Raw genomic sequence first — 12,794 nt, forward strand, 5'->3', positions numbered from 1 at the left:
TCTTTTTTTATTATTATTTTTTTTAAACTAATGGTTCCCACAAAGGGATAAGATGGCATCTTATAGATCACATGGGGGTTGTCATCCTCATCCTGAAAATGTCCCCACTTCTCCTGCCGATTTACTTAGATTTTGGCGTTAAGACGGTGACTTGAAGGGAGGGCGGTCATGTGAAAGCATATGTCCTGTGTTAGATACTCTGTGAGCCGACTGGAGGAATCTCTACCTGTTAAAACAAAAGTTGATCTTTAACTAACTAGAAAAGTCATTTTAAGAACTTAAATCTTTACGATGGCGTCCTACCCCGGCTAAACCCAGATGACGTCGGGCCAAGTATGCACCGCCCTATGCGACTCCCAATGATGGCCGGGTGTGATACAGCCTGGATTCGAACCAGAGACTCGTAACCGGCTCTGTCACTGAGACGCAGTGCCTTAGATCACATTCGCCGCCCTTGCTAAGCAAGTAGCGTGACGTCCTTTACAATAGCCGAAACAGATCTGGGACCACCAGGCTCTACAGCGTTTACCAAGGAGAATGGACGTTCTCAGCAGTCAGTCAGTGTGTAGCTTTCGTACACTTAATCCTCACTGCTAATATTTGACTATATATAGGTGTCAACAGCCAAGTGCACTAGATTTTCATGCCACTAGGTGGCATAATTTAACTAAATGTAGACAGATGTTCAGTGATTACCACACGTTGGTTAATCTGACTGTGATAATGGGTATGACAGCTGTTCCCCCCCCCCCCCCCCAAAAAAATTGTTGCTATAGTGATATGGACAATGTAAATTAATGGCATTGTTAGGTTTGCCCTCATTTTGTCTGCATGTAAACAGTATCCCATATTGACAAAGTGAAAACCTATTTAAAAGTATCATTTTTTCTCACATTTATTGAAAATGAAATACAGATCTCATTTACAAAAATAATTCACACTCTTGAGTCAGTACTGTGTAGAATCACCTTTTTCAGCGATTTACATCTTTGAGTCTCGAGTATTTCTGTATCAGCTTTGGATTTTGTACCGTTCGATGGGGAGTGGTGGTGAACAGCAATCTACCGAGTCTTTCCACTGACAGTAAATGAGATACAAGTCAGGGTTTTGGCTGGGCCACTCAAGGACTTTCACATTCTTGTTCTGGAGCCATTCCCCCGTGGCTGTGTGCTTGGGCTCATTGTTTTGTTGGAATGTAAATCTTCGCCACCCCCAGTCTAAGGTCATTGGTGCTCTGAAGCAGGTTCTCATCAATGATTTGCCTATATTTGTCTCCATTCATTGTTCCCTCTGCCCTTCCCAGTCTCTCCCAGTCCCTGCTGTTGAAAAGCATCTCCATACTATGATGTTGCATGATGAATATGTATGAACTGTCCAATTTGTAAGTCGCTCTGGATAAGAGCGTCTGCTAAATGACTTAAATGTAAATGTAAATGTTGCCACCACCATGCTTCACGGTAGGGATGGTATACTGTCTGGTTTTCTGCAGACATAGCACTTTGCATTCAGGCCAAAGAGTACACCTTTTTTCCCCCTGTGTCAGACCACCATCTTGTACCCTGAGCCTTTCACGTGCCTTTTTGCAAACTCCAGGTATGCTGTCTGACCTTTTTTCTCAGGAGTGGGTTTCGTCTGCTCACTCCCATAAAGCCCAGATTGGTGAAGCGCTTTGGAGACTGTTGTCCTTCTGGCAGGATCTCCCATCTCAGCCAAGGAACTATATAGTTCTGTCAGAGTGGTCAATTGGTTCTTGGTCACCTCCCTGACCAGTGGTGTAAAAATATGTTTAAGTACTTAAGTAGTATTTTTGGGTATCTACTTTACTATTTATATTTAACTACTTTTACTTCATTTCCTAAAGAAAATAATGTACTTTTTACTCCATACATTTTCCCCTGACACCCAAAAATACTCGTTACATTTTGAATGCTTAGCAGGACACTATGGTCCAATTCACACATTTATCAAGGGAACATCCCTGGTCATCCCTACTGCCTCTGATATGGTGGATTCCTTAAACACAAATGCTTCATTTGTAAATTGTCTGCGTGTGCCCCAGTCTATCCGTAAATATAAAAAACATGCCGCCTGGTTCGTTTTAATTTAAGGAATTTGAAAATATGTATAGTTTTGATACTTATGTTAATTTGAGCAATTACCTGTACTTTTTCTACTTAAGTACAGAGCGTTCAGAAGGTATTCACACCCTTTGAAATTTTTCAACATTTTGTGGTGTTGCAGCCTGAATTTAAAAAAAGGAAAAAAAATTGCTATTGTGTCACTAATCTACACACACAATAGCCCATCATGTCAAAGTGGAATTATGTTTTTAGACATCTTTACAAATTAATAAAAAATTTAAAAAGCTGAAAATGTCTTGAGTCAATAAGTATTCAACCTCTTTGTCATAGCTAGTCTAGGTACAGTGTCCTTCAGAAAGTATTCAGACCCCTTGACTTATTCCACATTATGTTGTGTTACAGCTTGAATTCAAAATGGGTGAGGAAAAATGTATATTTCATCCATTTACACACAATGCCCCGTAATGACAAAGTGAAAACATGTTTTAGAAATCTTTGCAAATGTATTGAAATAGAGATCTCATTTACGTACGTATTCACACCCTTGAGTCAATACACGTTAGAATCACCTTTGGCGGTGATTACAGCTGTGAGTCTTTCTGGGTAAGTCTCTAAGAACTTTTCACACCTGGAATGTGCAACATTTGCCCATTTATTCTTTTCTAAATTCTTCAAGCTCTGTCCAATTTGGTTGATCATTGCTCGACAACCATTTTCAGGTCTTGCCATAGATTTTCAAGTAGATTTAAGGAAAAGCTGTAACTCGGCAACTCAAGAACCTTCACTGTCGTCTTGGTAAGCAACTCCAGTGTAGATTTGGACTTGTGTTTTAGGTTATTGTCCTGCTGAAAGGTGAATTTATCTCCCAGTGTCTGGTGGAAAGCAGACTGAACCAGGTTTTCCTCTAGGATTTTGCCTGTGCTTAGCTCGTCTGTAAAAAAAAAAAATCCTGAAAAACTCACCAGTCCTTTACAATTACAAGCAAATCAAAATGTTATTGGTCACATTATATATATATATATATATATATATATATATTTAGCAGATGTTATTGCGTGTGTAGCTAAATGCTTGTGTTCCTAGTTCCAACAGTGCGGTAGTATCGTAACAATTCACAACAATACACACATCTCAAAGGAAAATAATGTAATTAAGAAATAAATATTAGGACGAGCAATGTCGGAGTGGCATTACCTAGAATAAAGTATGTAAACATGATTACAGTGACCAGTGTTCCATGTCTACGACCATAGGGCAGCAGCCTCTAAGGTGAAGGGTTGAGAACACCATCCAAAGTATAAATAATAACTTCACCTTAATCAATGTCTGCTTTTTTTTGTTTTGTTTACCCATCTACCAGTTGGTGCCCTTCTTTACAAGGCATTGGAAAACCTCTCTGGTCTTTGTGGTTGAATCTGTTTGAAATTCAATGCTGGACTGAGGGACCTTACAATTATCTGTATGTGTGGGTTACAGAGATGAGGTAGTCATTCAAAAATCATGTTAAACACTATTTATTGCACACAGAGGGAGTCCATGTGACTTATTATGTGACTTGTTAATAAGCACTTTTTTCGCCCCTCCTGAACTTATTTAGACTTGGCATAGCAAAGGGGTTGAATACTTATTGACTCAAGCCATTTAAACTTGACATTTTTTAGTAATTTGCAAAAATTTTGAACAATATATTTCCATTTTGACAGTATGGGGTATTGTGTGTAGATGGGTGATTTAAAAATAATCTCAACACAACAAAATGTGGAAAAAGTCAATGGGTGTGAATACCTTCTGGAAGGCACTGCACATTACGTTAAACATTTTCTTGACATATTTTTGCATGTAGGTTGGATAGAGCGCCGCGGTGCAAGGACATTCATTGTATACATGCAACTGAGCCAGCTTGTGCCCAAGCTGGACGAGAATGTGTCCATGGCATTGCCAGCAGTGACGTTATTTCCTGGGGGTGGCAGTGTGGGCATGGTACTGCAGGTCTAGCGAACAGTGCACACGAGTCCTCCATGGAAACAAGCGAGGAGACAGGAGGAGCAGTTAGTCTGGAACAAACCTCTGCGCTGACTCCCCATTGTACCAACTTAACCGCATGAATAATTCATTCAACTTGCTAACGTACATTAAGACAAATACATATTTTATTCAGATAGCTATCATTTTTACCGCCTCGGCTCGTGTGGACGTTTAGCCTGCCTCGTAACGAACCATGGCGGAGCGAAGTGGCCGGCTGAGCCTTGGTGGAGGGGGACTCAACACACCCGTGCCTATGAACCTGTTCGCCACATGGGAAATAGATGGATCTTCCCCGAGTTGCATCCCGAGGTAAGCCCCTCGTCTTTGTCCCCACTGCATCAATACTTTGTCAGACTTGTTCTAGTGGCAAGGCAAGCAGACAGTTTGCGCTGATGATAGTTACGTTGCAATAATACAGCTGCTGAGCTGCAGTGGCGTCAGTATTATCGCCTGAGAACAACCAACCCGTTGCAATGACTGCCATGTAGCTACTATGGGAATGCAGACAATGTGTGACTATTATCGACAATGACTATCCCAAAACGTTTCTTACAAAGATGGATAGCTAGCTAACCACTGCAGTATTCTCTCTGCCAAAGTTTAGGCAGTGCTAGTTCGCTATATCGAGACAACCTGGACTCACGGGGTAGACGTAACATAGTAAACAAAATCGGTTATGCCCAATTTAGTATGATATATTACGTTTGGTATGATATTAACTTCTCTAGGGTAGGGGGCAGCATTCGGAGTTTTGGATGAAAAGCATGCCCAAATTAAACTGCCTGCCTCTCGGGCCCAGAAGATATGATATGCACTCTAAAGTTTCCAAAACGGTTAAAATAGTGTCTGTGAGTATAACAGAACTGATTTGGCAGGCGAAAACCTGAGAGAAATCCATTCAGGAAGTAGGATTGTTTTTGTTTTTGTACAGTATCCATTGACTTAGGACTCAAATTGCAGTTCCTATGCCTTCCACTAGATGTCAACAGTCTTTAGAAATGGTTTCAGGCTTGTATTCTGAATAATGAGGGAGTAAGAGCAGTCTGAATGAGAGGACCCTGCCGTGTCACAGAGCTTTTTCATGCGTGAGACCGAGAGAGTGCCTTTCTTGTTTACCTTTTATATTGACGACGTTATTGTCCGGTTGAAATATTATCGATTATTTAGGCTAAAAACAACCTGAGGATTGAAAATAAACATCGTTTGACATGTTTCTATGAACTTTACGGATACAATTTGGATTTTTTGTCTGCCTGTTTTGACTGCGTTTGAGTCTGTGGATTACTGAAGAAAACACACAAACAAAACTGAGGTTTTTGGATATAAAGAGACTTTATCGAACAAAAGGAACATTTATTGAGTAAATTAATGTCTTCTGAGTGCAACTATATGAAGATCATCAAAGGTAAGGGATTCATTTTATCTTTATTTCTGACTTGTGTAACTCTTCTACTTGGCTGGTTACTGTTTGTAATGATTTGTCTGGTGGGCGATGTTCTCAAATAATCGTAAGGTATGCTTTCGCCGTAAAGCATTTTTTAAATCTGACACCGTGGTTGGATTCACAAGAAGTTCATCTTTAAACCTATGTAAAATATGTTTTGTTTTCTGAATTTTTATAATGAGTATTTCTGTATTTGAATTTGGCGCCCTGCAGTTTCACTGGCTGTTGAAGAGGTGGGACGCTACCGTCTCACGTACCCTAGAGAGGTTAATTTGTGGATGTCCTTCATCCATTTCGTATGATAAGTTACAAATTGTAAATCATATGATGTGACATTACAATTGTTAGGATATGTTACGAATTGCAATTCATACATTATTCTACGAATTTACAATAAGTATGCCAATGTGTTGTGGCTATACGTTAGGTAGGTAGCTAACGTTAGGTAGGTGGGTAGGGGTTACGGTTAAGAGTTAGGTTAAATGGTTAAGGTTAGGGGAAGGTTTAGCTAACATGCTAAGTAGTTGCAACGTTGTAAATGAGTTAAAATGCTAAAGTGATCCGTGATGAGATTCGAACACGCGTCCTTGGTGTAAGCGTGTTACGGCCACCCCTTACACCCGACCAATCACCCTCCTTTTGTTTTCGCCTTATTAAATAACCTTCTGTCCTTTGTAACCATACCAACGTTCGTTCCCGGATTTTCGTTTACCATGTTACGTCTAGTGTATGAGACCAGGCTGAGTGAGACACTAACCTTGGACAAGGACCGATGAGTTCCCCCCCAATGCCAACAGCAGTGATGGATGGATTGACATCCATAGCATAGCAATGAAACTATATTGGCGGTGCTTATAAATCTGACTTATATTAAAAATCAGTCTGCTTTGTAAGTGACACCAATGGATTTTTTTTTCAAGTTTTGGATGCCCTCATCTCCTTTTCTGACCTGTCATAAAGTGCCAAGGATGATGTACACATCTGGTGATGATCAGCTGTGGCGAGCAAGTAATAAGATGTTTTCATGTTTGGCTGGCATGACAACGACCGTGTGGCTGGCATGACAACGACCGTGTGGCTGGCATGACAACGACCGTGTGGCTGGCATGACAACGACCGTGTGGCTGGCATGACAACGACCGTGTGGCTGGCATGACAACGACCGTGTGGCTGGCATGACAACGACCGTGTGGCTGGCATGACAACGACCGTGTGGCTGGCATGACAACGACCGTATGAGTTGGATATTCTTTACCTCTTGTGGTTGGCAGAACAGTAATATAGACCTAGCCCAATGGCAGAACAGTAATATAGACCTAGCCCAATGGCTGAACAGTAATATAGACCTAGCCCAATGGCAGAACAGTAATATAGACCTAGCCCAATGGCAGAACGGTAATATAGACCTAGCCCAATGGCTGAACGGTAATATAGACCTAGCCCAATGGCTGAACAGTAATATAGACCTAGCCCAATAGCAGAACAGTAATATAGACCTAGCCCAATGGCTGAACAGTAATATAGACCTAGCCCAATGGCAGAACAGTAATATAGACCTAGCCCAATGGCTGAACAGTAATATAGACCTAGCCCAATGGCTGAACAGTAATATAGACCTAGCCCAATGGCAGAACAGTAATATAGACCTAGCCCAATGGCAGAACAGTAATATAGACCTAGCCCAATGGCAGAACAGTAATATAGACCTAGCCCAATAGCAGAACAGTAATATAGACCTAGCCCAATGGCTGAACAGTAATATAGACCTAGCCCAATGGCTGAACAGTAATATAGACCTAGCCCAATGGCAGAACAGTAATATAGACCTAGCCCAATGGCAGAACAGTAATATAGACCTAGCCCAATGGCAGAACAGTAATATAGACCTAGCCCAATGGCAGAACAGTAATATAGACCTAGCCCAATGGCAGAACTGAATCTAAACATTGAAACAAACAGAATGATGAAGCAGAAATCTCTTGAACACTGTCTGCGTCCCAGATGCCACCCTAACTATTCCCTACATAGTGCGCTACTTTTGACCTGAACTTGACCAGTGCTCTGTAGGCTTTGGTGAAAAGTACTACACTATAAGGAATAGGGTGCACTATATAGGGAATAGGGTACACTAGATAGGGAATAGGGTGCACTAGATAGGGAATAGGGTGCACTAGATAGAAAATAGGGATGCACGAGAGGGGAATAGGGTGCACTAGATAGGGAATAGGGTGCACTAGATAGAAAATAGGGGTGCACTAGATAGGGGAATAGGGTGCACTAGATATGGAATAGGGTGGACTATATAGGGAATATGGTGTACTAGATAGGGAATAAGGTGCACTAGATATAAAATAGGGTGCACTAGATAGAAAATAGGGATGCACTAGATAGGGAACAGGGTGCACTAGATAGGGGAATGGGGTGCACTAGATAGGGAATATGGTGCACTAGATAGGGAATAAGGTGCACTAGATAGAAAATAGGGTGCACTAGATAGGGAATAGGGTGCACTAGATAGGGAATAAGGTGCACTAGATAGGGAATAAGGTGCACTAGATAGAAAATAGGGTGCACTAGATAGGGAATAGGGTGCACTAGATAGGGAATAGGGTGCACTAGATAGGGAATAGGGTGCACTAGATAGGGAATAGGGTGCACTAGATAGGGAATAGGGTGCACTAGATAGGGAATAGGGTGCACTAGATAGGGAATAAGGTGCACTAGATAGGGAATAAGGTGCACTAGATAGAAAATAGGGTGCACTAGATAGGGAATAGGATGCACTAGATAGGGAATAGGTGGCCATTTTGGGATGCGTCCTCTCTCGACAGCTTGTTTCTCTGAGGAAGCTGGAAGACTTTCAGCTACACTTGGCCCAAGAAGCTATTTGGTCATGTCATGGCTTGGCTTGATACAGGCAGGGCTGCTACACACTAAAGTAGGTCAGCGTTTAGATCGGTCTCAGAGTAGCAGCTGATCTAAGATCATAGTGAATAAGGACACAGGGGATCTGATCCAGTATGCTTTCTGAATACGGGACCCTGTTCTGTATTCTATTCACTTACAGTACATCAACCCCCGTCTGGGTTGAGGATATACTAGTAAATATACTAGTAAATATACTAGTAAAGCCTTGGCATCATTTTCAGAGATCGTTCTTGAGAATCTGGGGCGGCAGGAAGCCTAGTGGTTAGAACGTTGGGCCAGTAACTGAAAAGTTGAGAGATCGAATCCCCAAGCTGACAAGGTAAAAATCTGTTATTCTGCCCCTGAACAAGGCAGTTAACCCACTGTTCCCCGGTAGGCCGTCACTGTAAAAAAGAATTTGTTCTTAACTGACTTGCCGAGTTAAATAAAGGTCAAATAATAATACATTCTGTGGGCTGTCTGTCTTTACAGCCTTTGTAAAGGGCGTTTCCATGGAAACGGAATTACGCTTTGACTCAGATCTTTCACTTTAAAATGAACGCCGAACAAAAAGTGTACCAAACCAATCCATACAACTCTATGCATAAGGACGACTTTGAACAATGTACGACCCGGAAAATGTCACAAAAACACATTTACTGGAAGAACAAAGTTTGGTAAACAAGAATTACAGTTAAAATCTCCCTCTGTGGTTTTATGCGACCACATTTAACAAAAACTCTGTTAAATATCTAGAATGTTGGCAGAAAGAATGGGGTGTCAGCTATGACATCACACCTGGAGGATTGAACTACAGTAAGGGAAGTGGATTTATACACGCTAAGGGAATTACGGTATGTGTAATGTGTATTTGTATTTATTATGGATCCCCATTAGTTCCTGCCAAGGCAGCAGCTACTCTTCCTGGGGTTTATTAAGGATCCCCATTAGTTCCTGCCAAGGCAGCAGCTACTCTTCCTGGGGTTTATTAAGGATCCCCGTTAGTTCCTGCCAAGGCAGCAGCTACTCTTCCTGGGGTTTATTATGGATCCCCATTAGTTCCTGCCAAGGCATCAGCTACTCTTCCTGGGGTTTATTATGGATCCCCATTACTTCCTTCCAAGGCAGCAGCTACTCTTCCTGGGGTTTATTATGGATCCTCATTAGTTCCTGCCAAGGCAGCAGCTACTCTTCCTGGGGTTTATTATGGATCCCCATTAGTTCCTGCCAAGGCATCAGCTACTCTTCCTGGGGTTTATTATGGATCCCCATTAGTTCCTGCCAAGGCAGCAGCTACTCTTCCTGGGGTTTATTATGGATCCCCATTAGTTCCTGCCAAGGCATCAGCTACTCTTCCTGGGGTTTATTATGGATCCCCATTAGTTCCTGCCAAGGCAGCAGCTACTCTCCCTGGGGTTTATTATGGATCCCCATTAGTTCCTGTCAAGGCAGCAGCTACTCTCCCTGGGGTTTATTAAGGATCCCCGTTAGTTCCTGCCAAGGCAGCAGCTACTCTCCCTGGGGTCAAGCAACATGATTTCACAACAGATTTCACAACACATTAAGTGTGTTCCCTCAGGCCACTACTCTACTACCACATATCTATAACACAAAATGCATGTAGAGCACAGTACATTAGAGCACAGTACATTAGAGCACAGCAGAGTACAGTACTACATAGAGCCATGACTACATGGAACTCTATTCCACATCAGGTAACTGATGCAGCAGTAGAATCACATTTAAAAAACAGATACAAATACGCCTTATGGAACAGCGGGGACTGTGAAGAGAGAGACACACACACACACACACACACACACACTAGCACACGCACTCCACACACACGTACACACGCACTCCACACACTCCACACGTGTGTGTGTGTGTGTCTCTCTTCACAGTCCCCGCTGTTCCATAAGGCGTATTTGTATCTGTTTTTTAAATGTGATTCTACTGCTGCATCAGTTACCTGATGTGAAATATAGTTCCATGTAGCCATGGCTCTATGTAGTACTGTACTCTACTGTTCTCGAATGTACTGTGTTCTACTGTACTGTACTATACTGTGCTCTAATGTACTGTGCTCTAATGCACTGTACTGTTCTCTAATGTACTGTACTGTGCTCTAACGTAATGTACTGTGCTCTAATGTACTGTACTGTGCTCTAATGTACTGTACTGTGCTCTAATGTACTGTACTGTGCTCTAATGTACTGTGCTGTGCTCTAATGTACTGTACTGTGCTCTAATGTACTGTACTGTGCTCTAATGTACTGTACTGTGCTCTAATGTACTGTACTGTGCTCTAACGTACTGTACTGTGCTCTAATGTACTGTACTGTGCTCTAACGTAATGTACTGTGCTCTAATGTACTGTACTGTTCTCTAATGTACTGTACTGTTCTCTAATGTACTGTACTGTGCTCTAATGTACTGTACTGTGCTCTAATGTACTGTGCTCTAATGTACTGTACTGTTCTCTAACGTACTGTACTGTGCTCTAACGTACTGTACTGTGCTCTAACGTACTGTACTGTGTTCTAATGTACTGTACTGTTCTCTAATGTACTGTACTGTGCTCTAATGTACTGTACTGTGCTCTAACGTACTGTACTGTGCTCTAATGTACTGTACTGTGCTCTAATGTACTGTACTGGTCTCTAACGTACTGTACTGTGCTCTAATGTACTGTACTGTGCTCTAATGTACTGTAATGTGCTCTAATGTACTGTACTGTGCTCTAATGTACTGTACTGTGCTCTAATGTACTGTACTGTTCTCTAATGTACTGTACTGTGCTCTAATGTACTGTACTGTGCTCTAATGTACTGTGCTCTAATGTACTGTGCTCTAATGTACTGTACTGTGCTCTAATGTACTGTACTGTGCTCTAATGTACTGTACTGGTCTCTAATGTACTGTACTGGTCTCTAATGTACTGTACTGGTCTCTAATGTACTGTACTGTGTTCTAATGTACTGTACTGTGCTCTAATGAACTGTACTGTGCTGTGCTGTCCAAACTTGTGAAACATAGACATCTATGATGAGTTCAGATTTCGTCCGGTCAGGGCGGACTGAACAAATGTCAATTACTTTTCAAAGTCCATGGACGTCCGATGCTCAGTGGGTGAGGATGCTGGTTACAGTAAATGGAAAGAGGGTAGGTGCAAGGGGTCATGCTAGGTGTCAGTAAGAAGAGGGTAGGTGCAAGGGGTCATGCTAGGTGTCAGTAAGGAGAGAGAAGAGGGAGGGGTTGTCCAGACTTTTTTTCTACCTTCGACCACCAGACAATAGAATTTTATTTTATTTAACCTGGCAAGTCAGTTAAGAATAAATTCTTACACCGGCCAAACCTGGACTACGCAGGGCCAATTGTGCGCCGCCCTATGGGACTCCCAATCACGGCCGGATGTGATACAGCCTGGATTCGAACCAGGGACTGTAGTGACGCCTCTTGCACTGAGATGCAGTGCCTTAGAAAGACAGACCCCTTGACTTATTCCACATTCTGTTACAGCTTGAATTCAAAAATAACTCTCACCCATCTACACACAATACAGCATAATGATGAAGTGAAAACATGTTTTTAGAAATGTTTGTAAATATATTGAAAATTAAAATACAGAAATATTTACAGAACAATGAACACCAGTCAATACATGTTAGAATCACCTTTGGTCTGCGATTACAGCTGTGAGTCGTTCTGGGTAAGTCTCTAAGAGCCTTACACACCTGGATTGTGCAACATTTGCCCATTTATTATTTTCTAAATTTTTCAAACTCTGTCAAATTGGTTGTTGATCATTGCTAGACAACCATTTTCAGATCTTGCCTTAGATTTTCAAGCAGATTTAAGTCAAAACTGTAACTTGGCTACTCAGGAACTGATACACCATCCAAATTGTAATTAATAACCTCATCATGCTCAAAGGGATATTCAATGTCTGCTTTTTTATTTTTACCCATCTACCATTTGGTGCCCTCCCTCCGCGAGGCATTGGAAAACCTCCCTGGTCTTTGTGGTTGAATCTGTGTTTGAAAGTCACTGCTCGGATGAGGGACCTTACAGATAATTGTATGTGTGGTGGACAGAGATGAGGTAGTCATTCAAAAATCATGTTAAACACTATCATTGAACACAGAGTGAGTCCGTGCAACTTATTATGTGACTTGTTAAGCAAATATTTACTCCTGAACTTATTAAGGCTTGCCATAACAAAGGGGTTGAATACTTATTGACTCAAGACATTTTAGCTTTTCATTTTTTATTAATTTGTAAACATGTTGAAAAACACGTCCACTTTGACATCATGGGGTATTGTGGGTAGGCCA

At 41.7% G+C, this 12,794-nt stretch overlaps 1 protein-coding gene across 2 annotated transcripts in view; it reads left to right on the forward strand.

Moving 5' to 3' along the window:
• Window positions 1-4,059: 4,059 nt before the first annotated feature.
• The window catches only part of LOC129813263 (phosphofurin acidic cluster sorting protein 2-like), a 124,933-nt gene continuing 116,198 nt past the window's right edge, over window positions 4,060-12,794 (forward strand). For both annotated transcript variants that reach the window (XM_055865571.1, XM_055865572.1), the window contains exon 1: window positions 4,060-4,415. In XM_055865571.1, coding sequence (XP_055721546.1) covers window positions 4,300-4,415 — 116 coding nt within the window. In that variant the 5' untranslated portion in view covers window positions 4,060-4,299. The remainder of the gene's footprint in view (window positions 4,416-12,794) is intronic.

This window comes from Salvelinus fontinalis, chromosome 16 (assembly GCF_029448725.1).
Source record: "Salvelinus fontinalis isolate EN_2023a chromosome 16, ASM2944872v1, whole genome shotgun sequence".
NCBI classification, from domain to species: Eukaryota; Metazoa; Chordata; class Actinopteri; order Salmoniformes; family Salmonidae; genus Salvelinus; species Salvelinus fontinalis.